Here is a 14,741-nt window from a genome sequence, read left to right on the forward strand (position 1 = left end):
TCCTTTGGCAACGTTAACGGTCAGCTCAGCGTGTTGCCAGCACAACTTAACGTCCCTTTACAGAGCACACCTGTTCAGTCACCCCAAGGCACACACCAAGCAGACTCTTCATCCAACAGGACCATCAATTACAGCACAAAACGCCCCCCAGGGTGGGTGGGGGTGGGGTGCGGAGGGAGGCGTGGAATGCCAGCCCCCCACGGCTAACAGCTGGGGTCACTTACATACAGTTGTTTCAACTGGACGGACAGTAAGAAGTGAAGGGGCACACCACTAACTCCTGATGGGGAGTGAGCCCTGTTTTAAAAAGCACTTCTAATCTCCTGTCCAGGTTTAAAGTGAATTTACAGAAGGCGTGAAGCCCTGGAGAAGGTCTAAATGCAGATACTCAATACGTTAGAATTGCACGTTATAGGTTCCTTACATTCAAGTGAGCAATGAGAAGTGAAACAAAAAGCCATCGTCTTCGGCTTACCGGGCCTCGTAGAGCTCCTCAGGGCAGAAAGCCGGCTTTAAAATAGACGTGGTTAAGAATACGGGAGGTAGGCACAAATGAGAAACAAATGGGCTCCTTTTAGAAAGGCAAATAGCTGTGCTGGGAAGACAATGAAATCGCAGGGAGTTGCAAGAACCAGCTTCCCGGGTGGGGAGAAGCCAGAACTTTAGGTAAAGTAATCAGGGCAAAGGAGGCAAAGGCAGCAAACGCTTACGCTAAGTTTGAGGCCCTTTAATAACGCTGTTCGCATTTCCAAAAATTTAATACAACCACTCCTTTCATGTATATCAAACAGACAAGGAAATGGCAAGAGCCTTAACGTAGCGTCGTGTCACACTGCCAGCTACTGATGCAACCTAGATCTGACCCACATCTGGCAGAGTCCGTGGCCTGTGCTCTTCCTGTTCTGTTCAGCCGCCTAGTTTAGAGAAATTGGGAGCAAAAGGCGTGGACGCTGCAAAGCTTCATAGAATGGCTTCATGGACCGAGACTGGGCAGCTAGAAGAAGCTGGAAACCTAAAAGAACCTACGGGGTGGAGGGGGAAAATTGATGAAGAAGTCCCAGAAATAGCCTGGGCTAATGATACAATCAAAGTGGAGACTGACTGATTCCAGCCTAGAGCCCAGAGGGGGCCTGGGGCCTGGCCCCCTTGTGTGGCACTTCACAGTTTACAAAGCATTTTTACTCCAGTTACTGTATTAATATCATCTTCATTCTTCACGTAAGAAAAAAATGAGTTTCCATTTATAGGACTTGCCTAAGATCACACACAGAAGTTCCAGAACAAAACTCTTGAGTCTAAATGCACATTTTTTCTATTAACTCCACAGAGCCAGAGAAATGACTCTGGCTTGAATTAGAAACAAAAGGATTAGCAGATGAAAATAAGGCGTAATCTAGGGGGAACGGTTAAGAGTCAATGTTTTACACTTAATCCAGTTAATGTCTAATGAGAGACTGGATCAGTTTAGTTACCCATCTTCTTTGCAGGAAATTTCTTCCTGAGATTACCTTCCAACATTTAAGAATGGCTGAGAGTCTTTAAATGTTAACTTCTGATGTGTCTGTCTGAGAAGAAGTAGTGTCCTTCAGCATTCCAGAACAGGCGGTGGTCAGGGAAGGGAAGAAAAGGACCTCGTCCAAACCCTCAGTCTCGGGCAGAAGTGTGCCCTTCCTTAAACACCTCAGATGGAGCTGCCAGGTGCTCACCTGTGCTGGCTGGAGCACCAGGACTCCCTGAATTTGCATTATACCAATCCCTTAATTTGAACAACCATCTCTTAATTTGAATGTCAGAAATTAGAGGGAAAAAACTGAACACTCATCCGCCTTTCCAGAATGAAGCATGTGTGACTGAAAAATGCTGCCTGCCGTTCAGCAAACAAAGGATGCTGCGGCCATCAAGCCACTACAGCCGCCCCGCCCCGACGGGGAGCCCTGAGGGAATCAGGATGGAGACAAAGGGGCTGCCGGCTGCCCAGCCCTCAGCCACTGCTGCCACCCCAACAGCGCACTCAGAGGGGCCCCCGGCTGGGAGAGAACAGGACACGGGCCCTGGACAGCTACGGAACACATCAAAGGAATGATTTCAACGAGCCCAGACTCTCGCACCTTCCTGTACATAGAAAAACACTGAATTCCTTAACTTGAGATGTCTGGTTTTCTTTAATTGACGGTAATCTTTTGACATTACCTCTACCTGGTCTTTGTTGCAAAAACTCCTATGTATACTGGCTCCTCCCCTACCTCTTCGGAGTAGTTCCTCAGAGGCATCTGAGAGGCTGCCTCCCAGGCTTGAGATCCTCAGAAAGTCCACCAAATAATAATTCTCAGCTTTTAGGTTGCACCTTTTTTCAGTTGACACGTGACAGTGGACGCCAAAGCCCCCGTGGATGAGGGAAAACCCTTCTGTACAGAAGTATGCCGGCTAGTAAACACAGAAAGAATGACAGAAACCAAGCCACAAATGACAAAACAAAATAAAACACCATCTGGCAACCCTTAATTTAATAACTGATTCAGGCAGAGATCATCGATGGTTGCTAAAGACATTAAACGAAAGGTTGATGGGTGAGGGAACAGCTGCGGGAGGCCGAAGTATCACCCCATCGCTTGCTGGCTCCTCAGAAGGGGAGAAACATGACTTAGCAGATACGATGTAACTGTCTTCGCCTCAGCACAAGCAGCCAGCAGAGCAACAGCCAGACGTCACTTGCCTCCCAATATTACACGATACGATACATACGGCTTCGTTCATGAAGTATTCTTGTTAAATAATGCTTAGCCTGCTCAATAAAAATACAAACAACCCAATTAAAAGATGAGCAAAGGATGTGACCAGACACGTCATCAAAGAAGGTACACAAATAGCCCGTAAGTACAGGAAAAGATGCTCAACATCATTAGCTGCAGGAAATGCAAGTCAAAACCACCATGAGTATGAGCTGTAGCAGAAAAGAATCTGGGGGAAAAAAAATATATATATATATATATATATGACTATGTATAATTGAATCACTTTGCTGTACACCTGAAACTAACACTGTAACTTGACTACACTTCGATAAAAAATATGAATTAGAAAAACAAAACCACAATGAGCTACCACCTCACACCCAGGAGGATGGCTAAAATCAAAATCAGATAACAACGAGTGTTGGCGATGATGTGGAGAAATCGGAACCCTCACACATTGCTGGCAGGAATGTAAAACGGTGCAGCCCCTTTGAAAAATGGTTTGATGGTTCCTTAAAATGTTACACATAGAGTGACCACATGACCTAGCAATTCCACTCCTCGGTATATGCCCAAGAGACCCGAAAGCAGATGTCCGCACAAAAATTTGGACACACGAACATTCAAAGTAGCCTGATTCACAACAGCCAAGAAGGAGAAACAAACTGAATATCCACCCATGAATCTCTGGATAGACAAATATAACAACGGAATATTATTCAGCCATAAAAGAATGAAGAACTGATATGAGCTGCCATGTGGATGGACCTTGAAAACGTTCTGCACAGTGAAAGAAGCCAGTCACAGAAAGTCACATGTTGTATGATTCTATTTGTGTGAAATTTCCAGAGCAGACAAGTCCGTAGAGGCAGACAGCAGATTAGCGGTTGCCAGGGACAGGGGAGTGGGGGCGGTGGGGGGGGAGTGACAGCTGAAGTGGACCAGGTTTGTCTGGGGGTGAGCAAAACATCTGGGACTTAGACAGTGGTGACGGCTGCACAACTCCCTGGATATACAAAAACACTGAATTGTATGCTTTAAGGGGGTGAATCTTATGCCATGTGAATTATGTCTCACAAAGCTGTTATTTAGAAAATCAAGGAGGTGTATAAAACAAGGGGGATGTGTATACACATATACGCTTGTGCTTGTGAGAGTCTCTCTGCATGGAGATAAAGCATTTTCATGAATAGCGACTGTCTCTGGGGAGAGAACTCCAGGGCCGGAGGCCAGGGTAGGAAGGAAACTCTTTTTAACACTGTTTTTACAATTTTTTTAAAACCATTGCATTGTCTTACTATTCCTTTAATTTAATTATAAATAAAATTCTACATGTTTACTAAATTTAAAAATAAAATTAATTTTAAAATAAAATTAATTTAAAAATAAATTTCTACATGTTTACTAAATTTAAAGACAATGTTTAACCTGAATATTTTCAAAATTAGCCGTTTGCAGAAAATACAGAGATGGAATAACAGGCTAATGACATTCCAGAGAAGCCGTCAGATGCGGAAGCGGGACGTCCTACAGGACACTCGCACCGCCGCGTAAATGAACTGATCAATCAAGAGAGGGAGGGCGCTAGTCAAGATTAAAGACACCAGAGAGTCACAGCCCATGTAATGCTTGTCCTCCTTTGGACCCCAGTCTGCATAAGCCCAGCTGCCAAGGACAGCTTTGGGAATACTGGAGAAATCTGACATGGACCAGGCAGAAACTGATGATAGGAAATTATTATTGACCTTAAGTGTGATCATATCAAATTAATACTGACTTTGTTAAGTGGTTATATAGGGAAAGGCTCTTACTGCTTTGGGAATGCATATAAAGTACCTTGTGATGCCAGGTCATGAAACTATATACTTTGGATACAGAGGTAAAGGGAAATTAATCAAGCAAATAAGGAAAATGCTAACAACTGTTACACGTATGTAATGTGCCTACTGGTGTTGGTGATACTAATTTCTCCCCATTTCTGTGTGTGTTTGAAAACATTTGTAATAAATTATAAAGTAATAATTAAAGAAAAAAATTACCTAAGGACAAAGCAGTTGAGAAACCTGCTCCTTATGGCCCGAGAACCAACTTTCTTCACAAGCGATGCAGTGGTGGGTGGCTGGACGTGGTGGTGGGTGGCGGGACGCGGTGGTGGGTGGCGGGATGCAGTGATGAGCAGTTTGATGCAGCAGTAGGTGGTGTGATGCACTGTCAGTGGGGTGAGCAGTAGTGAGTTCCAGGAGAGCAGGGACCACGTGTGATGTCACTCGTCGTGTAAGGCAGCCCCACACACCTAGCCCAAAATTCTGTACATTACAGGACTGCTAAGAAACTCTCAAGTGAATAAATGAATGAAGGGAGGGAAGAAATTGGTACCCAGCGTGGCACCGTATAAAGATGGGAGTCAGAAGATCTGAGTTCAAGTTCCAACTCTGATACCAGCTAAGCGTATACGGACAAGACCCTTAGATGTACGCACCAGTCTTCTCTCTAACACGGGGCTTGAGTGTGGCGTGCCTGAGCGACCTCACAGGACTGTTGCCTGTCTCAGATGAAATAACATGAGCAAGCCCCCTGGCTCCCACCTCGAAAGAGTTCTGGAACCCACAACCCGTGTCTACACACCATCACCACCTCTCACCCGGACCCTGGAAACAGGTGTAGCCGTGGAATTCACTCTTCCTCCTCCACACGCCGCTAAACGTCCTCCACCCAAGAGGCAGCATAGTTGTTTAGGAATCCTTTATAATAAGACTTCTTATAAGGGAAGTTTGCAAACACACACTGAAGAATAGTACAATGAACCTCCACACAGTCATCGGTTGGTTCCCAAAATTAACCACATGCTCTGTTCTTCTTTTATCCTTCCTTCCATACATATGCATGTTTATTTTTTAATTTTTTGAAGTATTTTAAATACAATCTCAGACAACAAATGATTTCCCCTGTCAATAGTTCCATGTGGATCTCTTCTGCAGAGGCAGTTTGTCTCAAAGATGTCTTCCACAGCCACTTTGCTCCCATCAGGAACCAACAAGGGCCTCGCCCTGCATTCGGTTAACATGTCTCTTAAGCCTCTTTTAATCTCTACCAGTCCTCCCTCCTTTTCCTCTCATGCCATTTATTTGTTGGAGGAATGGGAATCTTTGAATGATCCAGCAATCCCACTCCTGGGCATGTATCTGGAGGAAACGCTAACTTGAAAAGATACATGCACCCCAGCATTCATAGCGTCTCTATTTACAACAGCCAAGACATGGAAGCAACCTGAATGTCCATCGACAGATGACTGGATGAAGAAGATGTGGTGTATACATTATATACACAATGGACTACTACTCAGCCATAAAAAAGAAGGAAATTATGCCACTTGCAGCAACGTGGATGGACCTGGAGATGATCGTAGTAAGCGAAGTAAGTCAGAGACAAAAACCGTATACCACTTACATGTGAAATCTAAAAAAATGATACAAATTCTATGTACAACCCAAAAACAGACTCACAGGCATGGAAAGGCCAAGATTAAAAAAGCCACTCAGAAGAGCAGTACAGAAGTTGCCAGAAGACACGCTGAAAATGTGACCCACCGGAAGAACCAAGTAATTGGTTTCTCGAGTGTGAGCGCCAGGCTGACGCTGCAGCAGGAGTTCACCCCGTGGGCAAGGTGACAATTTGACGGTCGTGGGTGACGTCTGCAGATGCTGCACTGAGAGGCAAGAACCTTGAAGAGATGTTTGCGCCGATGGACAAATATGAACACCGGTTGGAAATGCTGGGTGTTCAGTCCCAACAAAGGGAGGCCATGGTGAGTGGCCCCGCACCCTTGACAGCACCGCAAACCAAGCGGATCTGCTGCTTCAGGGGAGGGCAGCTTTGGGAGTTCAGATTTGCAGACACACACGACTACATATAAACCAGGGGAACAGCAAGGTCCTACTGTTCAGTGCAGGGAGCTACACTCAACACCCTGCAGTAACCGATAATGAAACAGAACGTGAAAGTCAGTGTACGTATGTATATGTATGACTGAAACATGATGCCGTGCACCAGAAATGACGCAACACTGTCAACCGACTTTACTTCAATTAAAAAAAAAGAAACGGCAGCTGAAGCTGGCCCTGATCTCAGATGGAAACAGCACGGGGCCCACTGGTTCTGCTGGTACCCAGGCTGTTTCGACAGAACCCGGGGAATTCTCAGAGACTCCCTCGTCTGCACGACCAAGAGTAATTTTTAGAACTGGCGCTTCTGTTTACTTCACTTGCTTCTGATAAAAGACATTTTCACATCTTGAGGTCTTGGAAGTCATTCTGGCTTATACATAATGTAACTCAGATTTTATGCTAACTGAAACAGCCTGTTGGTGGCCTATCAAACATACACTGTACAGCTGCGTTCATTACTGAAGAAGAGGGCGTGGTGACCAGAAGTAAAGAATGTCTGTTAGAAATAAAGATTCAATGCCTCCCCTCCTGGGACCCCAGTGCTGGTCCTTTTTGATGGTAAGACTCCCCTCCCAGGTGCCGAGGCCACACACGGACTCACCACGTACGTGCTGGCCTGCTTTGTTCTTGTTGCTGTTGTTTTGAAACCTAGAAGGGATATATCCCTGACTTGTCTGATGTTCTTTGTTCTGACAAGACGTAACCCTGTGCTGGGAGCCCTGCTTCTCCAGAGCAGTTCCTCAGGGTCATCTGAGAGGCTGTCTTCCAGATTATAGTCCTCAGTTTGGCTCAAATAAAACTCTTTTCTATTCCTATTATAGATTGTTTATTGATTATTTTTGTCCACACTTCTAAAATATTTTGTGTGTATATACAGATAAATCACACCAAGAACACCATATATGCCAGAAGGCTTAAACACTATTTTTTTTAACTGAAGTACAGTGCGTTATAGTGTTGTGTTAGCATCTGGTGTACTGCATACTGATTTGGTCATACATATATATATATATATATATAGATCCCTTTTCATATTCTTTTTCATTATAGGCTATAACAGGATATTGAATATCATTCCCCATGCTGTACAGAAGGACCTTGTTGTTTATTTTATATATAGTAGTATGGATCTGCTAATCCCAAACTCTCAATTTATCCCTCCACCCCCAGCTTTCCCCCCTGGTAACCACAAGTTTGTTTTCTATGTCTGCGAGTCTGTTTCTGTTTTGTAAATAAGTCCATTTGTGTCATTTCAAACACGACTTGTATGCACGCTTTCTTTTGCCTTGCTGTACTTCCCAGCACACTAAGAAATTGCAGGGAGTTTCCACCTTGACATAGTTTATGGTTCTGTATATTATGCATGAAAGTATGAGGGGCATATCTTTGTAGCTGTTGTTGACAAAGTAGCATCAGCTTGGTGTGTATGAAGCATCTTTTGCAAAAGTTACACCAAAAACCTAGCACCAAAGTCCTACAGAATAAAGCGTAGAACAAAGGTTTTGGTTAAAAAAGAAAAAGACACAATTAAAAAAAAAAAAAAGACATCTCTGCTCTCAGGGAAGAAGCAAACCCAGTTTTAGAGCACGTCACCCCAGGACCCCACTGCACTGTCTTCTCTTGCCTCACTGGCCACCCCCTTTCCGTCCCCGCTGCTGGTTCCTCCTCTTTTCTCTGATCTGTGGGGACCCCCCCAGAACTCTCCTCTGTCTACACATACTCCCTCGGTGGAGTTCACTTAGCTCTCCTGTTTTCAAGACCATCTGTGTTCCAGTAACTTTAAAATTTACATCCAAATCCCAGGCGTCCCCTCCAGACTCCAGGCTCCAGACTCAGACAGCCAACTGCCAACTTCATCCTGAATCCCCCGCTTAGTGAAGGACCACCCACATGCACCATATAACTTACCTATTCATTCTGCTTGCTGTTTACTTTCTTGCTCCCATCCCTCGCTAGAATGTAAACTCCTTGAGGGCAGGATTTCAAATTAGAGTTTCCTCCAGATGTATGTCCAGGAGTGGGATTGCTGGTTCTTTGGAAGTCTATTTTTAGTTTTTTTTAAAGACTCTCCATACTGTTTTCCACAACGGCCGCAACAAACTACATTCCCACCAGCAGTGTAGGAGGTTCCCTTTGAAAGCAAGTTTTGTATTGACAGACAGGTTAGGGTAAAAGTGGGAAGAAAATCAGAAGATCTTGAAAGAGGAGTTAAATGTACCCTACTGAAGGAAAGATTCCTATATGTGAGTGACAGAATGAAACTCAGTTTGTGGAAGATGTACGTGGGGGGGGGATGTGTGTAAGAGAGAAAGACAGAGAGACAAACTTCTTAAATAATAACTAATTCATTTCTCCATCCTTATGAATCAAGACATAAATAATACCACATGCAATAAAATCACGTTCTAGAAATCCTATTGGTCTGTAGGCGATCGGAGCTTTCAGTCAGCATGAGACGACCAGCAAGAGTAAACGGCGGAGACACAGCTCCACACAAAGGAGGAAAGCGCCTTATCCGCCCTGCACAGCCTCACCATGTTCTTGAAGAGCTCTCGCCTGCCCGGGGAGGTCGGGCCATCGGCCCAGGGGGTAGAGCTCCTGCAAAGTGCCCGCTGGCTCGGTGAGCTGGCTGCGGTATACAGACTGGTCCCTTCTCCACTCAGCCTACCCAGGATGGCGTCCAAAGAATGGCTGGTTTCATCACTGGGACAGTCACATGCCGATTCACCATTCAAAAATAAGAGGTTATTGGAGGGCGCGGGGAGGGTTGCAACCGGGGGTGGAGCACGTGCGTAGCATGCACGAGGTCCTGGGTTCCACCCCCGGTACCGCCTTGGGGAGAATCCGATCTTATCCTGCAGTGAGCCCGCCACGCCCCACAGGAGCAAGTCGGGGAACCAAGGTAGCTCCTCGCCCACCGTGGAACATTCCCCAGCAAAACCCTCTGCCTTTGAACAGCTCTCAAATTAAGGCAGAGGCATGCGACGCTGAGATACCATTAGACCAGCAGCTCTTGAACATTTTGGTCTCCTTTATACTCTCAAAAATTATTAAAGAGCCCCCCCCAGAAGCTTGCGTTTATGCTGATCAATAGTTAGCGTATCAGAAACTAAAACTGAGAAAACCCTAAATATCTGTAATACTTCAACAATAATGAACTCATTACATGTTAACGTATTTTTTTTATGAAAGTAAAACCCAAAAGCAGCGAGGGAGAGAAGTGTCGTTGCTTTGCATTTGTACAAGTCAGCCTGACATCTGGCTTAGTGGAAGACAGCTGGATTCTCCTGTCTTCTGCATTTGATCTGTCGTGACAGGTACCACGACGTGTGAAGATATCACCCATCACGTAGCCTCCGGTGAGCTCACGATGTACATGAGGGCACGGAGTATGAAAAGCAAATTACATTTTCGTTTTATTGGGGAAAGAGTTTTGACCTTGTGAGTTTCCTGAAAAAGCCTCCAGGACACCCAGGAGTCCCCAGACCGCACTGTGAGGACCATTGAGTCGGGGCATCACTAACGGCACCCTTTCCACGGTCTCTGAACCCAGCCCTCAGACTGTTTCTTACTCTCCTATCTCCTCTTGTCAACTAGAGTCAGGGCTTCCACTCGCCTCCCAGCCTGACCACTCGCTTGAAGGTCTACAAGATCCAGGGCATCTCCACATTCCGGTCCCCAATGCCACAGACTCACCCTGGGTTACTGCCTTTCCCCTCAGGTCAGCCCCCTCAGCCATCTCCTCACTCAGTCCTCAGGACCAAGAGCCCCTCCCTCCCTGCCTCCTCCACGTCCGATGTGGGACTGGTCAGGATGCAGCTTAGATCCCCCAGGCTCACCCACTTCTCTCCTTGCCTCCCTTTCCTGTACGCTCTCATCCCCATGTCTGGACAAATCTGCAACTTACCACACTGGTTCTCCTGCTCCCAAACTCTCCCTATCTGTTTGTTCATGCTTTCTTGCAAACCACCCCCAGCCATGCCATTACCAAAGGGAAAAGAGTAGGGGAAGTGGGGAGGGATAAATTGGGAGTTCGGGATTTGCAGATACCAAATACTATATATAAAACAGATAAACAGCAGGACCCTACTGTATAGCACAGGGAACTAAGTCCAACATCTGGTAATAACCTATAATGAAAAAGAATATATATGTGTATGACTGAACCACTATGTGGTATACAAGAAACCAACACACATAGTAAATCAACTGTTCTTCAATTAAAAAACAATTAAAAAAAAAAAAAAAAAGACGGGCATGCCTTGTGACCAGTGACAGACAGCGTAACCCACCAACCATCAGCCTGGCCCTGACCCTCCATGTAATGGAATGCATCCTATGGCCCCTCATGGTCACCTATCCCCGTATCCATGCCTGTTGCCAGTCTCGGAACCCACTGACTCTGGGCTCAGCCATGAAACTGGCTTTAGTCCACAAGGACCCTAGCAGAGGCTTCAAAAAGCACTATGCATTTCTGCTCCTTATAGCTCTGACATCCCCCTGAAAAAGGACATGCTTGAGCTGGCCCTCTGAAGCAGCACTGCCTGACAGAATTTTTAGTGATGATGGACACATTCCACAGCAGCACTGTCCAATCTAGTAACCACTAGCCACCTGAGGGTGCTGCACATTTGACATGTGGCTACTGCGACTCAAAAGCTGAAATTTTAACACTATTTAATTTTAATGAACTTAATTGAAAATGAAAATAGCTACACAGAAAACTTAATTGAAAATGAAAATAGCTACCATTCATGGCACCCATACCAGGCAAAACAGCTGTGGAGGATGAGAGACCCATGGAACAGAACCAAATCACCCCAGTTTCTCCCGCTGAAGCCACCCTAAACCAGCCCACCACCTGCTGATTCCAGACACGTAAGCAACAAACAAATGCTTATTGTTACATGCCACTGAGGTCTTGTGGTTGTTTGTTACACAGCAAGAGCTAGCTGATAGATCTCCTGACCCCACCTGCCTACCCAGACAGAACCCTCCTATTCCAACAAATGGGATCATAGCCCTCACTCTCCCAGCATATGCCAAGGTTCTTCCCATCCTCACACATTTGCTCCTGCAGTACCTTCCACTCCGAATGGCCTCTCCAGTACCCCCTTTACCAACTAAAACGGGACCTGTCTTTCAAGTCGTAAATGTAACGTCCTTTGTGAAGTCTCCCCTCACTATAACTCACAGCAATCCCTTGTGTCCATTCTCCATGTTTTAGGCTTGATGCTTGAAAGCATTATGAGTCAGACACAGACTTGGGCTAGAATCCTAGTTGGGGCATTTAACTGGTGGTATGGCCTTGGGTAATTACTAATTATTACTATTTCTCCATCTGAAAAAAGGGGCAGGTTGTTTTGAGGATTAAATAATGTAAAACTAAGACCCCGGAACACACAGATATATTCATTCAATAATTGTTTTCCTTCCCGGTGGGTTTCCTTTCATTTTCCTAATTTAGTGCCCAGAACGGTATAGATCACCTTGTTGATACTCACACTGCCTGTCAATTCGCCCTTCGCTCAGGGCCTCAGGAGGGTTTCCATCCGCTCAGAAGAGCACCTACACAGCTGCAGATCGTGGTGGGCACTGGGATGTGTCACCAGACCCCCCTTCAGACCCTGGGAATGCAGCCCTCAGTGGTCAGCCCTCTCTGATGATGGCCTTCGTGGAAAAAAACTGCCTCCCTCACGGGTCACACCTCCTTCCAAGGCAGCCCTTATCTAACCACCAATCACTGTTAAGGACATAAAAGCCCAGCCCTCTCAGGAGATTTGAGACTGCGCTGAAAGGCCATCCCACCTCCAGAGCTCCCAGGGGCTACCTGACACCCTCGCTGGCCTGCATTGCATCTCCCTCTGCTCATCCTTCTTCAGTGCCCTCCCTTCCACAGGTGCGGATCTGAGGAGCTCACCCTAAAGACATAACTTGCCTGTTTATCTCCATCTCAGAGTCAGATTCCTGGGAACCCAATTTGTAGCCCAGGAATAAGACGCAAAGTGAGTTCAGTCTTTCTCATTGACGTGCAGATTAAAAACCCCAGTAGGCTATAAGGTGTGGATTGACAGGAATCACCTTTTAGCAATAGATTTTCTAGGTCTTTAGAAGGTGATGTGGTTAGTCTGATGCCACAAGTAAAGGACGGCAGGAGGTACCAAATTTAACATGGGGGTTCTGAGCTGGGGGTCCATGGACCCCCACAGGGGTCATGAAGAGAATTCAGGGGTCTGTTAACTTAGATGGAAAAAGAAATTCCTTTTTCAGTAACCCCTAACTGACATTTAGAATTTCCTTCCACAATAAAGGCGGGCAACGAAGCACAGTAGAATTAGCACTTAATGACCTTGCCACTATTAGAAGTCAGAGTCTGTCCAATCGCATCATAGTAACCGCAGGTGTCTCCCAATATTGTTTACAGTCCTCATGACCTTGAAAGTTCAGTCACCAGCTGACCCGCCATTGCATCCACGGCTACACCACGGCTGTTTAATATGGTTAAAAAATAAACACATATACTATTTCCTACGACTTAAAAAATTTTTTTAAATTTGTGTTTCAACATAATAGATCTCCTCGGCAAACCTGTGGATTTTCTCTGACGCATTTAAAACCTAAGACGGGGTCTTCACAGGGAGGTCAGGGCAGGCGCCCGCAAGGCGACACGCTCTGCGGGCGGAGGCTGTAAGCACTCACTCTTTCGGCCCAGCCGGCCAGCTGCACGCGGGTGTTGTCCCAGGCGCGGGGGCCCGGCCAGAGGACCAGCACAGCCGTTCCCCCCGCAGGGCCGGCTCCCGCCGCGGCCGGCGGCGCCCCCCACCTCCTGGAATGCGCGCAGCGTTTTATGAAATCCACATGGCGCGCGGCGGCAGGAGGCGGCACCAAACGACTTTCCTGAGGTGACAGCGTCCCCGCGCCGGGCCAGTTTCGAGAAGGCTCCAGAGAACGGGAGGTCCCGGGCCCGCTCCCCATCTGTCCCCCGCCCCCCGTGGTGACAATGCTGCGCGACAGGAAACTGGGTCACCGGAGCGCCCCGCGTCCCCAGCCCTGAACCCTGCACTGAAACCAGCCCCACGGCGAGCAGAACCGCTGCCAAGACAAGCCCAGAGTCCGCGCGCGCAGCGGCCGGGCTGCCGGCCCCGCTCCCGGGCGCAGAGCGCGCTGCGGCGGGCTCCCCGGGCCCGCGCGCCAGCGGCGACCCAGCTCCGGCCTGCGGCCTGCACCCCGCGCCCGCGCCTGGTCCCAACCGGACCGGGTTCTGTCCCCAGAAGTCAGGGGACAATGGCGAGTCGCGGACCGACTCCCCCGCGGCCTCCGGAGAGGAAACTCCGCTGGGTCACGGGGTCCGGCAGGGCGCGCGCGGGGCCGCGCAGACGGGGCGGGCTCCCCAGACCCGAGTGCCCCTCCAGCGGCGACAGTGACCCGGCGGCGGGGAGGCGTCGGCGGGCCGGGCGGAGGCGGGAGCCCCCTTGGGCTTGGAGACCCGGCGCCTCACCCCGCGCCCCGGCGGCCAGCGGGTCCCGGTCCCCGCCCACGACGCCCACGTCCGGCCGGCTCCGCGGGCGCCCCCGGCCCGCCCCGGGCTCCCTTCCGACGCCGGCCAGCCCCCCACGTCCTCCCCCTCACCTGCCTCCACCTCCCGCCCGGGGTCGCACACTCACGTAGACCGAGTTGATGTCGGATCTGTCGAAGAAGCGGAGCGGTGTGCTCAGCTCCAGGGCTGGGGAGACGCGGTCGTCCCCGGCCTCCAGCTCCAGGTCCCCGTGGCCGGGGCCGAAGGGAAAGAGCTCCTGGCGGCTCAGGCAGCCGCCGGGCCCAGCCAGCAGCAGCTGCAGCAGCAGCAGCGCCCGCGTCCACGCAGCCCCGCTCCGGCGGACCGCGCTCCACATGATCCCGAACTGCCGTCCCGCAAGCCGAGCGGCTCCGCGGCCCGAGGCTGAGGAAGGCGGAGACGTAACCCGACGCCCCGGCAGCCCCTCCACGCCTCCCACCTCCCGCCGTCCCCACCCCGGGAAATAGGGGAGGGGAACCGAGGGGAGATGGGGAGGGCCCCGCCCCGACC

General features: G+C 48.5%; 1 protein-coding gene and 1 long non-coding RNA gene across 3 annotated transcripts in view; both read right to left on the reverse strand.

Annotated features, from left to right (window-relative positions):
- NID1 (nidogen 1) overlaps nt 1-14,678 on the reverse strand; it is a 79,652-nt gene extending 64,974 nt beyond the window's left edge. Inside the window, exon 1 of one of the 2 annotated variants that reach the window (XM_074373257.1) lies at nt 14,341-14,678. In XM_074373257.1, the coding sequence (XP_074229358.1) occupies nt 14,341-14,568 (228 nt within the window). In that variant the 5' untranslated portion in view covers nt 14,569-14,678. The remainder of the gene's footprint in view (nt 1-14,340) is intronic. The other variant, XM_074373256.1, reaches the window with a different exon arrangement.
- On the reverse strand, nt 2,478-9,204 carry LOC123619043 (uncharacterized). The gene is made up of 2 exons (XR_006727565.2): nt 4,772-9,204; nt 2,478-2,782 (listed from the first exon to the last, which is right to left on the reverse strand). It is a non-coding gene; the product is annotated as an uncharacterized LOC123619043 (long non-coding RNA).
- Nucleotides 14,679-14,741: the final 63 nt, after the last annotated feature.

This window comes from Camelus bactrianus, chromosome 11, assembly GCF_048773025.1.
Source record: "Camelus bactrianus isolate YW-2024 breed Bactrian camel chromosome 11, ASM4877302v1, whole genome shotgun sequence".
Classification (NCBI taxonomy): domain Eukaryota; kingdom Metazoa; phylum Chordata; class Mammalia; order Artiodactyla; family Camelidae; genus Camelus; species Camelus bactrianus.